Source organism: Papio anubis, chromosome 1, assembly GCF_008728515.1.
Source record: "Papio anubis isolate 15944 chromosome 1, Panubis1.0, whole genome shotgun sequence".
In the NCBI taxonomy this organism is placed as follows: Eukaryota; Metazoa; Chordata; class Mammalia; order Primates; family Cercopithecidae; genus Papio; species Papio anubis.
The window spans coordinates 116,211,910-116,234,188 of record NC_044976.1 but is presented as its reverse complement, the minus strand read 5'-3'; the positions used below and the strand labels follow the sequence as shown (position 1 = coordinate 116,234,188).

Genomic DNA, 22,279 nt, shown 5'->3' with positions numbered 1-22,279 from the left:
TAAACAATGTAGTATAAGTGGAAATGCTTTGTACACTACAATGTCATAAAGTATTATTTCACTTAATAGCTACCCTTAAGAAATGGATTCTGAACGCAATAGCCCATAAAATTTCTTGTAACAAGGTCCTTGTAATTACAACTATTCCACTGAAACGTCTCTGGTTATTTTTCTAATTTCAGGACTTTTTAGAAAACTCATTAACCTGCACTTAACAATCCAACCATGTTAAATAAACCAGAATAGGTCTCAAAAGATTTGCTGAATCAGATGATTTTCTCTCTCTCTGAGACTTGACAAATTGGGGTTATCGGTACCTCACAAGTTCTTCTTTAACTTTTAACGGTAATTGATAAGAGAGTAAATATTAAAGAAGCCAGTTTTTTTCAGTAACATGGGGCCTATCCAGGATATTTCATTATTAATATAAGTATTAAGAAAACATACTTTGCTTTCTTTCTAGCTTTCTTCATCTTCTTGTCCATTTTCTTCTTAATTTCCTCTTTGGAAAGGATACAAAACAATTCTAACACAGAATCAGTTCCCTAGAAAGGCAAAAGGTTAATGTGAGTCAAGGAGAGGTAATCTGTAATTTACCTAATTCTCAAAAGTAAACAACAATATTTATATTTCTTCCCTTAGTTAATCTCTCTGGGTTTGCTATCTCATCTGTAAAATGAGGATATCACTTCCTTCTTGTAGCATTGCTCTGAAGGCTAAACAAGAAGTTAAATACTTTTAAATTGCTTAGAAGAGCAAGCATTTAATAAATGGTTGCTAATAAAAATAATATTGGTGTAAAAGTAATTGCGGGTTTTACCATTACTTTTTAAATTACTTTTCCAATTACTTTTTCACCAACCTAATAGTAATTATTATTTCTGTTGTTGTGCTAATAAAGCTAGAGATTATAGGTCCACACAGTACCATATAATGAATTATTAACATGAGTCAAGAAAAAGTCATCTTTACATTGAATATGAAAGAATGAGTATTTGAAAGGAACAGCCTAGTCCTTGTTATTTTCTCCTAAGTATGGTACTCACATGGCAAGCAAGAATCCTGCCTGTCTTCTCAACTGCAAGGTTTACAACTCTGTCTCTTCCTTCCCGCATTATGGAACCAGCTTTTCTACATGAAAGGATTCGCTACAGAAGAAGCAAGAGCAGATGAAGGTTAGATGTAAGTTCTGCTGAACTTCTGAAAAAAATATAATTCTAATAAGTGCAAGTGACAAAAATATTCCCTAAAGTGATGATTCCCTAAAAATCTGCAATTCTTACTTTCCCACTATTCAACACAATTAAACTTAAGAAAGGAAAATGAATTACATCCTCAGGGGCTTCATCCATCTCAAAGGTACCATCCTCTGCCTCAAGAGTATCTTGTATTCCAGGAGAAGATCCTTTGATTTTCTTGGGGTCTGGTTCTTCCAGGTCTTCAATCTGTTTTATAAAAATGGGAAAATAAAAGCTGAAATAGTATGTTCCGGGAGGTATTTTGTTGTTGTTGTTGTTGTTGTTGGAGACAGAGTCTTACTCTGTTGCCCAGGCTGGAGTGCAATGGCATGATCATATCTCACTGCAGCCTTGATCTCCTGGGCTCAAGCCATCCTCCCACCTCAGCCTCCCAAATAGCTGAAACCACAGGCACCGCCATGCTTGACTAATTTTTAAATTTTTTGTAGAGACAGGTTCTTGCCATGTTGCCCAGTCTGGTCTCAAACTTGTGTGTGGACTCAAGTGATCCTCCTGTCTCAGCCTCCCAAAGTACTGGGATTACAGGCATGAACTACTGTGCCTGGCCCAAGAGGTAACTCTTAATCCTGAAGACTTAGAAATCTTTCTTATGGCCAATAATAGCTTCTAATCTGTGATCTCCCTTATCAAACCTCTTCAGTAGCAGGGCAGGTATCAGAACTTATTAAAAACTGACTACATAATACACAAACAGAATATTACTCATTATACTATCTCCAAAAACTTTCTATAGCATATAGACTACTGCTTAGTGACAACAGTGAAAAAACAACCCCACTCTTCACTAACTTCAAAATTTTCTCTGTATTTAGGTGAAAGGTCGACCATATTGTAGAACAAAAAATTCAAATTGGCATTAGGAACTGCAAAGGCATCGCAAGACAGGTTGATACATTTTCTCCTTAAATAAAAGATAACCCCTAGCCTACTAATGTAACTCCCATCAAAATGGCTGCTGGACACCGCACACACCGAAATTCAGCTAAACCTAAGGTCTGCAAGCTTTTCTTCTATGTAAATTCTTTGAATGTCTAAGAAAAAGTTACAGATCTTTTCAGAATATACGTATTTATAAACATAAAATTCTACATATATGTTTGAGGAGAAAGGTTCACAGATATTCTGAAGGCCATCCATGGACCCCCAAAGGTCCAAGAATATCTGATTAAGAGTGCCACAAAATAAAACATTAGTATTACCAGAAACTGTAAGCCTAAAGCTAACCTGAGCTCAAATAAATGAGGATAATGAGCATACAAGGAAGAAAAGCTTTTTTAGGGTTGCAGGTTATTGATGTGATAGAATTCCTTCTAATACTATGTGAAGTACTCAATAATTACATCTGATTCTAAAACCAAGGTGCTTATGAAACTTCTAAACATGACACTGCCCATGATTTTAAAAAGTAATTACCTCTTGCAGATAAGCTATGTCCCATACCCTCAGTTCACTGTCTGAGGCTCCAGTGATGAGTCGCTTTTCTTCTGACACCAGAACCAACCCCCATACCTATGGAATATAAAAAGAGTTGAGTAATACAACTTTCAAGAGATTCCAGGTAGTATAATATGATGTTCCAAAAGTCTAAGTTACACCATAGTGAAATGTCTTTAGCACCTTAAAGGCAAAGAAAAGGCATAGCGACAATCCTTTCAAAATGCGCTAAGAGAAATCTCACTTTTACAGAGAAAAAAAAACGGCCTGCGGTGAAACTGTTACTTTTGTGATACTACGAGTTTGTCTCTAACCTCCTATAATCAAATTAAGATAATAGCTGTTCAGCATAAATCTTAACTGAAATCCACTCAAATGATGATTTTAAGTCTTCTATTTCTTTGCTTTTAGCAGTGTCTAGCAAATAAAAGGTGCCCCACTAATGTCCATGGCATAACTTTCAGCTTCAAGTATCCAGGAATTAAATAAAGAAAATAATATTGTTGCAAATCAACAAATAATTTAATCTTCTTGTCATTAATTCTAGGTATTACCTTCCTGAATGCCTGATATGAATAAAGCACTGAGGATGCAAAGATGTATAAAAAACAGTCCCTGAACTCAACTAATTAGATCTGTGTTCAAGTAACTATTATAACAGCTACCATATGCTGCTTACCTATCAGTAAGCTAGATGCTGCACACATAATATTATTAAACTTCCCTACATTCATAAAAGTGGACACTTATTATTTAGAAATGATGAAACTCAGGAATTAAAAACCATCCAAGGTCAATTTTTACTACATATGAGAGCATCAGTATCTGCTTCAATGGCTGGCATTGCTTCCATCAAACCAGCCTCACTATCCCTCAAGATGGCATATAATTATTGTGTGCAGTAAAAACAAAGAGCCATGAAAGGGGAAGCGAAGAACACCACCTTTTCCCTTTTGCCTTCCCATTATTTCCCTGGGCCCATGACCCTCCACGTACCTCAGTCCGGTGGCCAACCATTGTTTTAAAGCAGTGCTGAGTATCAAGGTCCCACCATTTCACCATGGTATCTTTCCCACTAGAAGAAGAAACAGGAGAAAAAAATATATATCCTGTTTAGGAAAACTTATTCAACTAATAGGGAGATCCAAAACTCACTGTTGCTTTAAAAGGAACATATGCTTCAATAATGTCTAAAGTTCTGATTCTCTCTGATCTTTCTTTTGAAAAGCAAAGAATCATAACTTTCCTTGTAGTTATTCCTGTGCAGAAAATAAAATGTTCCACCTACAAGCACAAGAATGACTTTAGATGCAGAGTACCAAAGAATACAGAATTTGATCCATCATGGCTTCCTCCTATCATTTCCATCATCACAGCATTGGCATTCCCTCAGACAATCTACCATGGAAACATCTTAGACTTCTCCCATTCCCTTGTCTTCCTGTCCAGTTAGTCTCTTGTCCTGAAAATGCCTCCTCTGTGAAGTTTCTAAGTATTGACACCTTCTAGTCCGTTTCTGTACACTAACCTGAACTTAAGTCCTACTACCTGGATTATTTTAACAACTTCTCATTTGGTCTCTGTCCATTGCTGTTCTTTCATCCCATCCAATGTGCAACTGTCAGATAACCTTAATTTTTAATATTTGTACTCACTCAATGTTCCCTGTAGAATGAAAATCAGGCTCTTTGGCAGCATTCTCAAAATTTCCCATTTATTTGTTCCTAACCCCCTAAATATAAGCCCTCCCAGCCAATGGCCTCTACTACTCCTGCTCAAACACCTCTTCCCTATCTCTTCACTACATAAATCTAATATAATCCTCCTTCATGAGCAAACTGGAAAAAAAAAAAAACCCTCAAAAACCTGATTTACAAAGTCCATCCCATATAACCCCACCTTACAGTGTTATTTACTTTCCTTTATATTCCCTAAGCTGTAATATATATATTTTCTATTAGAACTATAGAATCATTCTCTTACAGAACCTGTGTTATCTGAACAAGACACTAATTTACCTGTATCCTATCCCACAGAAACAAATCCACCATTGGTAAAGCATTTAGTGCTCACAGCTTTTTCTGAGTTATTACTATGGTTCCTCTAATTAATGCCTGGCAAACCTTGGTATCCCAGCTTTTCCTAGGTGGCCATTCTTTAGGAATATTCATTATTATGTTAGGTTGAACAATATAAGATTGTTGATATTTGATGATTTTTTATGTACACAAATAAAAATGTCAAATGGTTCATCCTAATAGGTGTTTAGGAGGACTATGAAGTACAGTACATCTCTCCTCAAAAGGCGAGCCGAATTTAACACCTGGTATTCATATCTTCCCTCTGCTCCATATTCTGATTCCTGGCTTTCTAGATATCTAGAAGGTAAACAAAGCTCATTCTATAATGAGCTTCAAAAGGCTAAGAAACATGGAAAAACTGGTATCAAGAGAAAAGAATGACAAATTAGAAAAATTATTTTAAAAATAATATAACTTTAGACAGCTCTACAATACTACTTAGAAGAAATGGAAAAAAGGAAAGCAGGAGAACAGGAGAGAACACTAATGCATAAGCATGAGCACACTGCTCATGAGAGAAATGAGTAAGGAAGAAAGCAAATTCTCTCTTCCTAAAAAAGAACTGGAAATTAAACCATTATTTTTTTACCTAGTAACTAGCAGGTTCTTTTCTCGTAGAAACAAGGCTTGTGTGATGGCGTCCTTGTGCCCCTTTAGACGGTAGAGACCACTTTCATTGATCACATCCCATACAATAACATCTGTGTCCTAAAGGGATCAAATAATACAGATGAAAAATAATTTTCTTTACCACATATGGCCTAACTTGACAAACAATGAGACTTAATTATTACAAAGGCAATACATAGTCCTTGCAGAAAATTTGGAAAGCATGGGGAAAGTACAGTGGAATAAACACCAGCCTTATTCCCACCATCCAGAAATAATCCCCAGATATTGTTATTGCTCTAGTTTTTATGTATAATCCAGGTTATTTTCCTATTAGAAATCTGAGATCATGCCATTCGTATCATTTTACAACCTTTTCTTTATTCATTAATTATTTCCATTTCTTCCATGTTATTCTAGAGTGTTCACATTTTTAATGCTCACATAATAATAAATTCTAAAACGATAGCACAACTTATTTTAAAATGTTTCTATTTTAGACATTTAGGTAGTTTCCAACTTTCTGCTGTTATAAATATGCAGAAGTGAACATTCTTATACACAAATTTTTATATGTATATCTGATTAGAAAAAACTAAAATGAAAAGTTCTTGGGTTGTATGATATGTTTATTTTTAAAGTTTTAGATTGATACCATCAAAATGATCTCCAGGTTGGGTAAATCTATAGAACCAGCAGGGATATGTATGACAAGGCCTGTTTCCCATTCACTTAACTCTATTATTAGTTTTCTCAGAAACTACTACCAAACTCATAAGTAAAAAATGTTCAGTCTTAGTATTTATTTTAATTTACATTTATGAATACAAATGAAAAATATTTTACATGCTTTATGATGATTACTGGCCATTAGTATCTCATTTGAATTGTCAATTCATGTCTTTCTTTTGTCTATCATTCTTTGGGTGTCATCTCTTACTTGACTGTTTGTAAGTTATTAATAGATGAATGATACTAATTCTTTCTTTTTATAGTGAAAATATTAAATATTTTAACTTTTTCAGTTTCCTCTGACTTGTTTTTAATGTACAAATGTTTCAAGTATTCCAATCTACCAACAGTTTCCTTTTTATTCCTTTGCTAATACATTTAAAGTCCTTTTCTACCTTGCTGTCAGATATCTACTTATATATTTTCTAGTTTACTTTAAAATGCTATTTTTTTATAGTTAAGTCTTTAATCTTTGTTTTATTTTGGTATATAGCACAAGGTAAAGCTTTAATTTAAAATTTTCCCCCAAATAGCCAGTTGTCTAAGGACTGTTTTATAAGTAATCCATCATTTTTCTACTTACTAAAAATGTCATCTTTAAAATATACTAATTAGGAATGTAAACGTGGATGTGTTTCTGAGATTTCCATTTGGTTGCAAAAATCTATTTTGCATTGATACTTGCATTGAAGTATCAATATGATACTTCTTAAATTTGGGTTTATACGACATTTTAATATCTGAAACTCCTGTTTTATTATTCTTTTCTTCCCAAATGTTGGTGTTTCCAATTCCTTTGCTTTTCCATATTAGGTCAAGTTCTAAGTAACAACTAAAACCTTTACAACATCTATTTAAATATATCTATATCTATATATAAACATATGTCTAAACATAGCTTTAGCTATATAAATCAATTAGAAAACACTACCATCTTTTCAATGCCTTGTCTTCCCACTCAAGAACATGGATTATATCTTTACAAAAGTCTCCTATTCCATTCTTCAGTAAAGTTTCATGGTATTTTTATGTCTGTTACTTAATCTGTTGTGAATGGAATCTTTTATATTTTCTAACTCATGACTTTTGAGATATAGGAAATCCTACTGACTTTACAGAAGTCAATGGCAAACAATTATTATTTTGTCTCTTCTTTTCCAGTCTTTGTTTTCTTTCCTTATTTTACTGTTTCGGGTAGCACTTCCACAATAAGAGTTATCATGGCTCTCTTGATGAAGAGAAGTATTATTCCTATACTTAATAGGCTTTTATCAGAGAACATGATAAAATGAACAAAAGGAAACAAAATGAACTTCCCAATTCACACCCATCCTCCTCACTCTATTTCTACCATTATACTACTTTGTATATTGGCAGCCCATTGTTTTACCTGACAATTTTTGTCAACAACTTGCTTCGGCATAAGCCTTACATTCCTTTAATATATCAAAGTCTGGGTTGATTCAAAGGCTCACCTTGGACCCAGATGCCAGTCTGCCTCCTAGCTGATCATACTTCAAGGTAGTGATAGCTGCTTTGTGACCATTGAAGGTCACATTTCCTTCCCCACTCAGGAGACTGAAGATTCGGATCGACCCATCCTCATACCCAACAGCTAAGTGTAGCCCATCTGGGGAGGGGCACAAGCAAGTAACTTCTTGTTTAAGCCCCTGAAGGATAAGAATCTGAAATTATAAAAATGAAAAACAATGTAAAAGAGTTAAGCATGAAATCAAGGGAATAGCATAGGAATACTCAGGCACAGTAAAATTAAGAGCACCAATAATTCCAAATTACTCTTATGAATAAAAATGAAACTCTACAATCCATTTCAAGTTTTTTAATATAGAAATTAGTATTTGTACTAGGCAATGAAATATTTAAGAAAAAGCTTAATTATTTTCTCCAAAGCCCTACATTGGTGTAATACATATAAAAACTCCCTAGGCAATAAAATAAATTTAATCCCTTTAATGTAAGTCTTGATCCTAGAACAACACTACGTGATTTTCAATAAAGAGTTGCAAATTCCTTTAACTGAGACCCATTTTATAAGAAAACAATCTGCATGGCAATCGAGTACTACAGTGGTTTTCACCACAAAGGACTCTGGGTGGCAACAAGAATCAAAGTAGTAATCTCTTGGGAATCACAAAATGAGTGGACAATATCAAAATGCCTATATTTGGTTTGGCAAAAGTGGTAGGCTTAGGGAATTCAGTCACACAAAGTATTGAAGTCTAGTTTAACAACACTTGGGCCTTATCCACATTAGAAAAACATTCTGCCAACATAGAGTTACCATCCTTTTACATGCCTAATATTTTATAACCAGCTATAAGCATAAGTCGAACTTGAAAAATAGAATTGGTAGAGAAAAAATACATTAGGAATAAATAATTACTACAAATAATGACCTGTAAATATTCCAACAAATAGACATCTAAGAAATAAGTTCCTATTTCTTTGTGGTTTTCAGAATTTAGTGGAGAAGAACACAAAGGAACTTGATGCTTGGCTAGCTAGACCTAAAGGAAAAAGATTTCTCTTCTCTTCTAAGGGCACACACACGCCAAAAAAACTCATGATAAATAAATCAGAGCTCCCCCACTCCTACTACCTCTCCATCCTCAAGTACCAATAAATCAATATCAAACTGGTCATTTTGGGCTCACCTTCTCTCCTTTCCTTAAGTCCCAGATGAAAACGTGTTCACAAGCTGGTACTGCCACATAGCGTCCTTTCTCACCACGAAGTGTCACAAAGACAATATTACCTTTTTGGCTGCCAATGACGCCAAAGACGGCACTAGCAACATAGCGTAGGTACTGCTTGGTGAGCCCCATGTTATGATGTCTGATACCACAGGTGAGGCAATCTGTGCACAGAAACAAAGAAAACTCAGCTCCTTGGGTGCCTTGGTTCTACTAGGTTAGTAAACACCAACTGTTTTTTGTTTTTTGTTTTTGAGACAGAGTCTCACTCTGTCGCCCAGGGTGGAGTGCAGTGGCGGGATCTGGGCTCACAGCAGACTCCGCCTCCTAGGTTCAAGCGATTCCCCTGTCTCAGCCTCCCGAGTAGCTGGGACTACAGGCATGTGCCATCACACCTGGCTAATTTTTGTATTTTTTTTTTTTAGTAGAGATGGGGTTTCACCATGTTGACCAGGCTGGTCTCGAACGCCTGACCTCAATTGATCCACCCGCCTTGAAGTGCTGGGATTACAGGTGTGAGCCACTGCGCCCAAACAACACCAACTGTTTATCATGTCATTAAAAGCATGTAACTTGTGACTTCTTAATCTTTATTTACTCTGAATAATTCACTGACCTAAAATACCTAGACATCTTCATTTTTTATTCCTGTTGACTCAATATAATCCCTCTTCCTCAAGTTCCAGATTAGTCATATTGTCATCCCCAACTCACGCGTATCTGACATTATAGGCTCAATGCAGCTAATTTACTTCTGCCCATTCAACCAGCATCAAAGCTTTTACATAGAGATTGGTAGTCTGAGACTGAACATATTTTTCAGTGACTATTTATTGAAAACCTACCAATTAGACAGGCACCGTTCTAGACACTGGATATACACTATTAATAAGACAAAATCCCTAACTTCATATTACTTAACCTTCTTGTACAGTGGTTCTCTAACTCTAGTATACATCCAAATTACCTGGAGGGCTTATGAAAACACTGCTAGAAAACACCATCTCATCTCTTCTCCCAGCACCTGTTTCTGATTTCATGAGTCTGGGGTAGGGCCTAGAATTTTTCATTTCTAACAAGTTTCCAAGTGATGCTGCTGTTGCAGTTCTTGGACCACACTTTGAGAACTATTAGTCCATGAAAGTCTGTCCTTCATTTCAAAATCAGAGCAGTCACTTACCCTTGGCATAGAAAACGGGTGAGCAACTTGGCACACTGTTTTTGGAAAGATGCCATAATTTCTGCACTTTTATTAAATTCACTGAAAATAGATAATCCACTGGTTATGTATAAAAGGGACAAGAGGTGAATGAAGGCGATAACAGATCAGTCCCATCTGTTCTTTACATGGAAGAGTAAAAAGTATCCCCAAAAAACACCCATGCAACTTAAAACACACAAAAATAAAGAAGTTACAGTCTTTTATGAGGAGCTGTTTCTTTTTGCTATTGTTTTTTGTTTCTTTGGTTGGTTGATTTAACTCTACAGGGTCTTTCTAATTATCAAATGCTGTTTTAGTCTACTTCAACAAAAAGAATTCAATCTCAACTCTCGGATAATATTTTCTGTTAATAATCACTTACTGGCCTCATTGTTGCTCTCACAGGAACCAACATAAAGCCAATTTAAAATCAAGGAAAGATAATGTTAACAGGATAATAATGCTCTTAGCCTAGGCCATTTGATTAATTCCTTCGCAATTCCTCTTATTCCTCCAGACTCTGTAGTTGTTCCTTATGTTTGCCTGTCTTTGGCCATCTACCACCTCCTTCTATAGTATCTTCCTTGGAGAATTCATATAGCATGCCTAGGTCCACAGACTCCCATATGTCTATTTCCAGTCCTGCCCACCTACATGAATACTAATTCTAGAGTTTCCAATGTTTACTGAACATCTCCACTTGAATATCTTATAGTTTCATATTTAACATGTCTATAACCAAGCCTGCCTTACTTCTAGTATCCCTCTCTTTTTTTCAGACACTAAGACACAATTTTCCCAGTTACTCAGGCTCAAAACCATTTAATAACCTTTGAATCATTAATAAAAAATATTATTATAGCAGCCAAGATTTAGCGAGTGCTTACGCTATAGTAACTGATAACATTAAATGTATATAACTTAGTAAACATATGCCACTGTTTAATTACATACAGCAATTAAGCAATTAATGAAATGAGTTAACATATGCAAAGCACTTAGAAAACCCTCTAACACATTGTAAATATAAGTACAAAAAAATTATCCATGAGGACCTGGTGTTGTGGCCCATGTCTGTAATCCCAGCACTTTAGGAGGCCAAAGCCTGGAAGTCAAGAGTTTCAGACCAACATGGGCAACACAGCAAGACCCTATCTCTACAAAACACTTTTTAAAAAATTAACCAGGCATGGTGATGCACTCGGGAGGCTGAGGCAGAAAGATCACTTGAGTCCAGAAGTTCGAGGTTGCAGTGAGCTATGATCACACCACTGCACTCCAGCCTGGGTGACAGTGAGACTCTATCTCTAAAATAAATAAACAAATTCTCCACAATAACACTACAAGGGAAGTCACTCTTCCTATCTCTATTTTACAGACAAGGAACTCAGACCCAGAGATGGTAAACTGCTAACCCAAAGTCATTTAGCAGCTAAGTGCCAAAGTCAGATCCCAATCCAGCCAGTCTAACTCCAAAATTTCTGCTTTTAACCACTATGCTAAACTGCTTCTATTTGCCTCTTTCTCTGTAGTCAACTCCACCTGACTGTTTACTCTGAAACAGGATGCCTTTCCCTCCAGCACTTTCAGTTCCAGCTCTTTATCACTGGGTTACTGCACTGACTTTCCACCTAGCACCTCCGCCTCCATGTTTTTCACTCTTTTCATTTAAAAGTCATAATACTACCGACTAATCTTTTCAAATGAGCTTTCCCATCCTAAAGCCTTGAAAAGGCTGAATCGTTTGCCAGTTTTCAAAAACTCATCCTGTCTAACCTCCGTATTTCTCGAATAAACGTTCCTGTCGGGCTGGCTAGTTTCCTTCCTCGTCCTGCGACCTTGTATTCTTCATAGTATTCGTTTTACTCAGAATAAATGCATTTTCTCCTCTACTTATTTTAATCAACGTTATCCTCTGAGGCCCACTTCTTTTCGAGTAAACCCAATTCTCGCGGCCTTTTTTCATACCCTCGATATTTAAACTACCTCCCAAACAACTTGCACTGTTCACTTTGTTCCACGTGCACAGCTTTCGCCTCCTTTCGGACAGTTCATGACCAAATCTTCTTCCGAGACCCCATCATCTCCGCTTCCTAACCCACAGCCCCCAAAATGATGTTTCCATGATGCACTGAGGGCCTGGACCGTGGTAACAGACCTGCCACACATTCCTAAACGAGTCTTCCGTCAGGAGAGAGTGACGGAGGGTTCCACACATCGAACACACGGTCAGATCATCCTCAGGCAAGCCCGTGCATACGCACGGTCAGGCAGCTCTGCTCAGCACACGCAACCTCGCCGAGTAGCTGAGGGGCTTCCAAGTACTGCTGTGGGGACGCCCGTAGTTACCTGAGTTCCCCCAGCCCTAGCAACCGGCCCTAAATACGCCCGCCTCGGCTGCTGCTGACATCACGAACGCCTCAGACAGAATCTGCAAAATCGGAGCCGCACAGAAGGCTCTCAGCTCCAAACGTGAACCTCCAGGACTCACCTCAGCCTCCACGAGGCTCCCAGCCGACTGGGCCCGCCCACAAGACCTGCCCCTTCCGGGTACGTTCCGGAAGCCTCTTTCTCCAGAGGTTCCCTTTGCCTTCCAGGAGGAAATGACGGAGAGAGTCCGGGGCTGATTGGCGAGCTCTGGCCGGGAGCGGAAGCCGGTGTTTCGCAGCCGAGAGCATTTGCAGCTGGTCACTCCAGCTTCCTGGGACTTTGACTCGCCCTACTCGGTGCGCTCCTGCTGAGGGTCGTCGGAGATGTCGCTCGGCCGCCTTCTACCAGGAGCCTGATCCGTCCCGCCCGCCGCCCGGATGGGACCGCCGGAGTGCTGTGAGAGGCGGGGCGGAGACCGGGAGGGAAGGCGGGGCGGAGAGGGCCGGGGGCGCGGCCCGAGGCGCACGGGACCCGGCCCTGGTCGGGATTGCAGGCTGAGGTTTTAGTTCTGTCACTTCTCTGGAAGAATGAGGCTGGCACCACTTCCTCGCCTGTTGGTTAGGTTCTCGCCCGAGGCGTTGTCGGGGACGCCGTGTTGACGAGGAGTGAAGGGGTAGGCAGTCGGCGGGCACTAGGGACAGTGGTGCCCTAGCCAAGAAGGCGCGCGCCCTAGGGTGCAAGTGTATAGGGCCGGCGGGAGCCCTTGCTGGTTGTAGCCCCAAAGACAAGTCCATGTTGCCGCTCCTGTGGACTGGACATTCCACGAACCGAGAGCACCTCGGGTGAGGGGTAGGTAGACGCTGAGCCCAGGATGGTGCGTTGTCTAGGTCCCCGCAATCCCTGGAGTGACACTGGCCTGGCTTTGTGTTTCCGCTCTCTGGCCGCTTGAGGGGGAAGTGACCAAGGCTGACTCCTCCTTGTTTGCTCACTGAGATTTAAGTGCTCTGTCACCAAGTGGGAATTAGCTGTTCTCTCTTGCATTTCTACTACTTTATTCTTGAGCTGCATAGAAGTGTTTAGAAATGAGTTCTGATGTCTAGAGCTGTGCAAAATTAAAGCTAACATAGCGGTACAAAAGAAGATCCTACCAGCGCTTCTTGAACAAGGTATCTAAAGCCAGCCTAGAAATTAGACCTTTGTCTACATAATCTGATGTTGTTCAGAGTTTCTTGAGCTTAAGGCATGTTCAGCTAATCTTTCGTATTCAAGAAAATTGCAATAGCAAAGAATGCGTATGATGAGACTGTGGACAGCTGTAGCAGCATAGGAATTTTGAAACAAGATTGCCGTGTATTGGATGAATGACAAGGGAAGAAATTGTGGCCACAAACTATTATTTTAATAAGTTGGGTGGGAAAGGGAGCATTTGAGTGGGTGTGTATGGTTAATATCCCTGACAGGTGCTGTGCATTATATTAGTATGGGGGAAAGCGTGTGCTTCAATGGAAAACTGCATAGTTTCGAGTCTATCTTACCCCTTGGAGTAGCTAATTCTAAAAAAGCCATTTTTCAGTTATGTAAACTAGGTAACTGACATCAATGCTGGATAATTTTTGTCAAGACATGCGAATTCGCTCTCTGAGAGGTTCAGTGGAAGTTTTGCCTCCTTTTGCATGTTTATTTCAATATTCCTGCTCTAAGGTGTCTAATTCTGGGATTTTCTTTATCTTCTGCCTGGTTCCCTTTTGAGTTAAATAAAATCTTGAACACGGGTTTGGTTTTATATTTGAAGGAGTCATGATTTTACCTTTTCTTTAAAAATTATATTAATATTATTAAATATTATGGGATGGGACAACCACAGATGGAAAAAAAATGATTTTAATAAGAGTTGGTGTCAGAGCAACTGTGAGTGGTAAGATAATGCATCTTATAAAATTCCCTATACAGTGTTTCAAGGATATAACTCTACCTCCTTATTTAAGTTTCAAAATGCTCAATATATCAATACTTACAGTTAAAACATAGTGCAGTTCATTTAATATGAAGGGGTACTACTAATTCACTGTGAGGATATGTTCTTTGGGTGCTTTTGAGGGATGATGTTAAATTTGACCCAAGCCATTGACAAGCTTAGGAATGTTCTTGTTATACTGTGTTTATTGTTGACATACTTGACTATTTCAGTTAGTCTTCCAATCTGAGAATCTTTTTTAAAAACTGTGATTCTCACTGATGGCATAAAATGATTCTTAAGTATGGTGTTGGATGGTGGCATAGAATGATTCTTAAGTATGGTATGCACACAAATCTTAGTGTACTCTGAACTGTTAAATATTGAAATACAAAGTCATAAAGAATGGTAAACCTGGGAATTAATGGCCATCAAGTGCATGTACCAGCTGTCTTTGTACTGTTGTTGTCCAGGCTGGTCTGATCAATGTAAGCATTTTGAAAGACAGGTAAACAGGTCAAAAGTTACCATTTTTCATTCTTAAATGATATCATTTTCTTTTTATCCAGACAAAAAGGTTTTTTTGAGATGGTGATCCAAGGTATTATGCCCAATTTTTCCCAGTTTTGAACAATAAAATCTGATCTCTCTAGCCAGTCCAGTTATTCATATTAAGCAGTATTTAAAGGACTTCTTAAACTAAAAGATGACAGGATTTGAGAAGGAAAAAAAAAAACAGAAGTTGCAGTGTAATGAGAGCTGTTTACTCTGTACCGTTTGAATTATAAAGGATACATAGAGGGTTATCTTTGTCTTTAGGTCCTCTTCACTAAAGTACTGAAAAGCATATGGCTATGGAAATAGATCTGATTCATTATGGAATCTTCTGTTTGTCCCATGTAGGCTTTTTGATCCTTGGAAATTAATGTCTTGCTTCAAGAACCTTTTTTGTTTTTTTAAACTAGGACTTAGTGTTTGTTTATGAATTTATTCAAAGTACAGAGCTGATCAACTGATTTTCAGTGGACAGTCTTGCTCTCCTTTAATGTTATCAAAGATTCTGGCTGTGGCTATAGATTACTGGGTATAGAAGGCTTCTCCTCCCTTCGTCACTTGAGCAATCTGTTTGCATTCTATCACTGAGATTGTAATTCAAATTTATTTACAAATCTGCTTGTATGAGCTCATACACAAACATTTTGGGGAGTGAAAGGATCTGTATCTTTTATGTGATTCTCAAAGGGGCCTGTGACCTTGAGAATGTTAAAAACCACTGTTCTCTCAGGGATCAGGTTTTCCTGCCTAGCTTGGGTTTGTGGCTCCATTTACTGTATGTATTACTAAGGCGTATGTGTGTTTAGAGGAGGGAGAGATTCAAACCTCTTTTTGGTGAGAAACATCAATGTTTGTTTAGAGATGGAGTTGAAAAAGAATTCAACCTTTGCTAAATACTATGACACTTCATAAAATGCCATTAAATTTTGTCCTAAAATAAGAGCTATGAGCATTACTTTTACTTATTTAACATCCAAATCTTGTGAGTCACAATTACTTAAAAGCTGGGAAAAGGATCCAACAAACTCTACTGACCAGGTCTGATCAGGGATATAGGAGAACCACCAGGGTGTACTGTCAAAGACGGTAATAGAGTTTTGAGGAGGAAATGATTAGTAATAAATGTGGATAAAATTGGATTAGTTCTTGGATTTGACATTTGGGAAGTTATTGTTGACCTTGATAAAGCAGTTTTAGCATAGCTATAGAGCGGAAGCAAAACTGCAGTAGATTGAGCAAATGTATGAAGAGAAAACAGAGCTACAAAACAAATTACTCTTAAAAAGGCAAGTGGAAAAAAAAGAGGAGTTTAATATTCTGAAGAAGAAATGAAGTAGAAGAAATAAAGGAGGAAAACCTTTTTGAGAACAGGAGGATTGAGAGGAAGGAAAAAGCAAGATGTAATTGTAAAAGGAGAATTTGTGTTGTAACACTCACTTAAGAGGAGAAATGGTCAAATGAAGGAAATTGCTTAAATTAAGGTGATTTAGCAGGCTTAAAAGTGTGGAATATACCCTCAAATCATCACTTGGAAGTTGGAAACAGTGAATGATTTTGAATTGGTGGGAAGTTAAAGTAATTGTTCTCCTATGCAGTTTTGACACCAATTATCTCATTTAATGCTCACAATAATCTTAGGAGACTTACTCTTATTTTAGAAATAAAAAATCTGGTTTAGAGTCAAGGATAACACAACTATTGGATGATCCAAACTCAGACCCTGTGATAACAGAGTCCAAACTCTCACATTGAAACATACTGTCTCTGCCTCACTGTGTAATTGCACATGGAAATATTTACCTTAAAATACTAAAGAAGCTGGATTCAAAATTGTATCAGTATGATTTTACCTATCACAGAAAAAAAGTAGTAACTACGTCAAAAGTTGAGGAATTTTTTCCTCCCCCTTAATTTTGGTTTCTTTTCTTTTCCTTCTTTTCATTTCTTTTCTTTTTTGAGATAGGGTTTTGCTCTGTCACCCATGCTGGAGTGTGGTGGCACAATCTTGGCTCACTGCAACCTCCACCTCTTGGGCTCAAGCAATCCTTCTACCTCAGCCACCTGAGTAGCTTGGACTACAGAAGCATGCCACCACACCTGGCTAATTTTTTGTATTCTTGTAGAAACGAGGTCTCACTGTGTTGCCCGAGCTGGTCTTGAACTCCTGGGCTCAAGTGATCTCCCCGCCTCAGCCTCCCAAAGTGCTGGGATTACAGGTGTGAGCCACGGCGTTCGACCAATTTGATATTTTTCAAATGTTCTGTAAACATGTATTACTTAGAGTCAGAAAGAAAAGTTATCTTAGAAAAGCAATTTTGTCCTGAAAGTTGGCCTTCAAGTTTACAAACTGAAAACTGTTTGTGTTTAATGGATTTGTTTTTAGATTATAGTTAAGAACTTTCAATATTAGTCATTGTCATAAATCTGCAGATAATTTTTTGAAATTATGAACTTTTGCTAAGTGTCATTCCATTGAGCATGAGGCAATTTAACCGTGATAGATGAGTATAGTCTTCATTTGTCCTCTGTTCAGCTTGTCTATTGCAAGTCTGAATGCTTATGAACAGATAACAAACCTTGTGGAAAGGCCAGTTTGATGGAATAAACACCGACTTTTAGGTAAAATTAATTTCTTTATTTCAAAGTAATTTCAAAGGTGTATTTAGTATCAATAAGAATAGTCTTCTCATACAAATTTATCATTGTGTAACCTACAAGGCCTTTCTGAAATTATTATATAAATGATCATATTTCCTGTTCCACAGCGTTGATTTAGGCATTAGCATATTCACTGGATCCATGTTTTGTTCCAATTAGCATCCCATGTATCTCAGCAGGAAACATCACGGAATGTATTGTGGAAGGGCATGCTTGTTTTATTTAACAACAAACATGAAAACCATACTGAAAAACTCAAAAAACTTCATGAGATCATGTCCTTTGCAGTAACATAGATGGAGCTGGAGGCCATTATCCTAAGCAAACTAATGCAGGAACAGAAAACCACCCACTGCATGGTCTCACTTATAAGTGGGAGCTAAACAGTGAGAACACATGGACACAAAGAAGGGAACGACAGACACTGGGACCTACCTGAGGGTGAAAGGTGGAAGGAGGGAGAGGATCAAAAAACTACCTATCAGGTACTATGCTTATTACTGGGGAGATGTATTAATCTGTACACCAGACCCCTGTGACGTGCAGTTTACCTACATAACTAACCTGCACATGTACCTCTGAACCTAAAAGTTAAGAAAGAGAAAGAACTAAGAGAAAAGAAGAGAGAATCTGAAATTACGTGCCTCCTGATGAAAGACACACCATCTCATATAATCTTGCCAGAACTGACTACTAACAAGAAGTTTTCAAATAACAGAGAAACTTATTGAACCATACATGAATATGCAAGCAACAAAATCCACACTCTGGAACACTACAGTTTCAGGATATAAATTTTACAGAAAAGGAAATGTTGGATGGGGGACTTGTAGATTAAAAGAGATTTAAGATATACACTAAAATGTTTTAAATGGCTAATATTAAACTATGGTTTCTAGGGATGCACACTTAGGTGAAAAGGCCATATGAGTATATAAGAAAGTGATTAAAAGTTCTGATAGTAGTTACTTTGGGGGACAGGAAGGGGTTGAGATCATGACAGATCACATGGAAGTACTTTTGGGTGCCTGCACAGTTCTGTCTCCTGACTTTGGTGGTGGTTCCAGGGGTGTTTCCTTCATAATAGCTCATTAAACTGCACATTTATTTGGGGAAAAAGAAGTTCACATGCTGACTTTCTTTCCCTGATCATCTATCTGCCCTTATTTATTTCATGTTACCAACAGCCTCCAACTTACCAAACCTGTTAATCAGTTCTTAGTCCTGTTACTCAACCTCTCAGTAGCATTTAACTGATACGTCTCAAGTATTGCTTGAAATGTTTTCTTCACTTGGCTTTTAGGCTACCACGCTTCCCTGGTTTACCTTCCTTTCTTAGCATTCCTTCTCTATCTCACTTTCTAACTTGTCCTCTTTCCCACCTCTAAGTTTTGTTGTAGGACTCAGTCCTTGGATCTGTTTTCTCTGTTTGCATTTACTCTCTAGGCTCGTCCAGTTCCCATAGCTTTAAATACCATCCATATGCTGAGAATTCCAAATTTATATTTTTAGCCCCATCTTCTGTGAGCTCTAGCCTCATATAACCAATTTGCATGTTTGACATAAACACTTGGTCATAGAATGAGCGTCTCAAACTTAGCACACCCAAAAAGACATAAGAAAAAGAAAATCCATTGGTTATCACTCCACCCTACAACCTACTCCAATTTTTCTCTTCTCTGTAAATAGCATAACATTTACTCAATTGTGTAAGCAAGTAATCCAGAAGTTATCTTTGGTTCTGCTCTTTCTCCCTACTGTCTATATTCTTAAGTAAGTCTTGTTGACACCACTTTCAAAATACATTCCAAGTCTAACATTTCTCATCACTACCATCTCACCTAAATTATTGCAGTCATTTTCTATTGATCTCTGCACCTACTCTTGCCCCTTCTCAGTTTCATTGTAGCTACAGTAGTCTTTTCAAGTATTTATATTTAATCATTACCATGATCAAGATCCTCTAATAGCATCCCCTCATATTTAGAATAAGATCTAAACTTCTTACCATAGTTTACAAACTGTATCCTCTGGCCTTTCCCTCTCTTACCAACCTCATCACCTACCACTCATTACCTAGCTTATTCTGCTTTTCCTAAACTGACCTCCTTGCTCCTCCTGTAGTATACCAAGATCCTTCCTGCCTATTTGTCCTTTGCACTTGCCATTTCCTTTGCCTGAAACATCTCCCAGAGCTTCATGTGGCTTGCTCTTTCATTGTATCTTTCTACTGAGATGTTACCTGTTCTCTCATAGTGCTTACTTCCTCTAGTCATTCTGTTAGATCCCTGCTTGTTTCTTTATCATGTATCATCTTCTGTCTTCTCCATGGAAGTATATGCTCCCGAAGGGCAGGGACTTGCTTTTATTCACCAGTGTGTACCCCGTGCCTAGAATACTATCTAACACATGGTAGATGCTTGCAAATATTTTTTTTTTTAGACGGAGTTTTGCTCTCGTTGCCGAGGCTGGAGTGCAATGGCGCAGTACAAAGATTTATTCGATGAATGAATATACCATTTTACTGAAATAGATGTTTGACTCATAGGCAAATTGATTCTCCTTTTCTCTAGCAACAAATAATTTCCCATTACTTCTCTCTAGTACTTGACACTGTGTGTCTTCCAACACCCTCCTCTTCTAATGTTGGTATTTCAGTACAACCAGCCACCTACCATATCACTGTCTCACACACCATATCCTATAAATTGTCAACTCTTGTTCATCCTTCTTTTGTATTTTGCTTCTTAAATGTGTGCCTCCTTCTGTATCTCCTTTCCTAGTTGAAACCTTTATCATCTCTTACTACTTGATTGCTATAACCTCCCAGCTTCTCATTTTGTCTTAGTACATCCTCCACATTATCATCAGACTTTAAATTATACATATGATTTATCTTTGTATCCCTTGCAGCATCTATCACTTTTTGTTTTTTCAATAGTAGGCACTCAGTGAATGTTGAATGAATAGTCCTGTTTCTGGAAAATAGAATTGGTGGGCCATGTGATTACTTTAATGGCTGTAATTCTTTGAAAAGAATTTATGCTTAAATAATCACTCTTTAATCCTGTTTTAGAAATGCTGTAGCAATTCTTTGTTGTCCATTGTTTTTAATGGACTTGTAAAGTGACTATAATCACACAATATATTATTGGGTTGTTTCACAGTGGAATTTTCTTTACTGGTTTAATAGAATTGAAGTAATATCTATACTTCTCTATTAAAATGATTCTTTCTTTTCTCTTAAGCTAAAGTCTCCAGTGAATATTGAATTGCTGAGGAATTTGGGAAAAGACAAATCAAAGTTCCCATTCCATGGATCCCTTAGGTGCGCCTTCCCAGTTTGTGGATGTGGATGCACTACCAAGCTGGGGTGACTCATGCCGAGATGAATTAAATTCCTCTGATACTACAGCTGAAATATTTCAGGAAGACACTGTTCGATCACCTTTTCTTTATAATAAGGACATCAATGGAAAAGTAGTTCTTTGGTAATTATTTGATTACATCATATCCTGAGGAGATAATACTTTCTCATAATTTATTCTGACCTCTTTGTAAGCTCTAGCATTGTTGAAATACAGCTTTACATATACATATATGATTTTATTGAGGTATAATTGACATTTAATAAACTACATATGTAAAGTACACAATATAAGTTTTGACTTGTTAACACATACATGAAGCTATCACCACAATCAAGATAGTGAATATACCTGTCACCTCCAAAAGGTTTTTTTTCTGTTCCTTTGTAATTCCTCCTTCCTGCGCTTCCCTGCCTCCCCATTCCCAAGCAACCACTGATCTTCTTGTCACTATAGGTTAGTTTGCATTTTCTAGGGTTTTATTTAAATTGAACTGTGTGCTTTTTGGTCTGTTTTCAGCAGAATGATTTAAGTTCATCTGTGTTTTGTGTATCAGTAGTAGTTCATTGCTTTAAAAAACTGCTTCACTGAGATACAATTCATATACAATATAATTCATCAGTTCAAATTGCACAGCCCAGTGATTTTTAACATAGAGTTGCATAACCTTCACTACAGTCAATTTTAGAACATGTTCATCAGCCCAAAGCCCCATTAGCAGTCACTCCTCATTTTTCCTTAATCCCCCTAGGCAACCACTAATCTACTTTCTTGTCTCTATAGATTTGCCAATTCTGAACATTTCATATAAATGGAATGAATACAATAAAGTTTGTGGTTTTTTGTGACTTAGCATAATGTTTTCAAGGTTCATCCATATTGTAGTACAAATCAATACTTTATTCTTTTTTTTTTTTTTTTTTTTTTTTTTGAGATGGAGTCTCGCTCTGTCACCCAGGCTGGAGTGTAGTGGCGCGATCTCAGCTCACTGCAAGCCCCGCCTCCCAGGTTCATGCCATTCTCCTGCCTCAGCCTCCCAAGTAGCTGGGACTACAGGTGCCCGCCACCACGCCCAGCTAATTTTTTGTATTTTTAATAGAGACAGGGTTTCACCATGTTAGCCAGGATGGTCTCGATCTCCTGACCTCGCAATCCACCTGCCTCGGCCTCCCAAAGTGCTGGGATCACAGGCGTGAGCCACCATGCCCAGCCAGTACTTTATTCTTTATTAGGATTGAATAATATTCCCTTGTATGGATATACCACATTTATTAGTTCATTAGTTGATGGATATTTGGTTTGCTTCTACTCTCTGGCCGTTATAAATAATGCTGCTATTTCTAA

General features: G+C 37.8%; 2 protein-coding genes across 11 annotated transcripts in view; one reads left to right on the top strand and one right to left on the bottom strand.

The window, feature by feature from the left end:
* WDR3 (WD repeat domain 3) overlaps nt 1-12,633 on the bottom strand; it is a 29,658-nt gene extending 17,025 nt beyond the window's left edge. For 2 of the 3 annotated variants that reach the window (XM_003892483.3, XM_021922748.2), the window contains exons 1-9: nt 12,522-12,633; nt 8,791-8,993; nt 7,591-7,800; nt 5,364-5,482; nt 3,690-3,768; nt 2,673-2,768; nt 1,332-1,445; nt 1,047-1,148; nt 448-545 (exon numbers count right to left, since the gene is read on the bottom strand). In XM_003892483.3, coding sequence (XP_003892532.1) covers nt 448-545; nt 1,047-1,148; nt 1,332-1,445; nt 2,673-2,768; nt 3,690-3,768; nt 5,364-5,482; nt 7,591-7,800; nt 8,791-8,961 — 989 coding nt within the window. In that variant the 5' untranslated portion in view covers nt 8,962-8,993; nt 12,522-12,633. Of the gene's footprint in view, nt 1-447; nt 546-1,046; nt 1,149-1,331; nt 1,446-2,672; nt 2,769-3,689; nt 3,769-5,363; nt 5,483-7,590; nt 7,801-8,790; nt 8,994-12,379 lie in introns of all 3 variants that reach the window. The other variant, XM_009216520.3, reaches the window with a different exon arrangement.
* A 49-nt stretch (nt 12,634-12,682) lies between these two features.
* GDAP2 (ganglioside induced differentiation associated protein 2) overlaps nt 12,683-22,279 on the top strand; it is a 62,109-nt gene continuing 52,512 nt past the window's right edge. For 2 of the 8 annotated variants that reach the window (XM_003892481.4, XM_031652357.1), the window contains exons 1-2: nt 12,683-12,856; nt 20,816-21,058. In XM_003892481.4, the coding sequence (XP_003892530.1) occupies nt 20,883-21,058 (176 nt within the window). In that variant the 5' untranslated portion in view covers nt 12,683-12,856; nt 20,816-20,882. The other 6 variants (XM_009216543.4, XM_031652359.1, XM_031652352.1 and 3 more) reach the window with 6 other exon arrangements.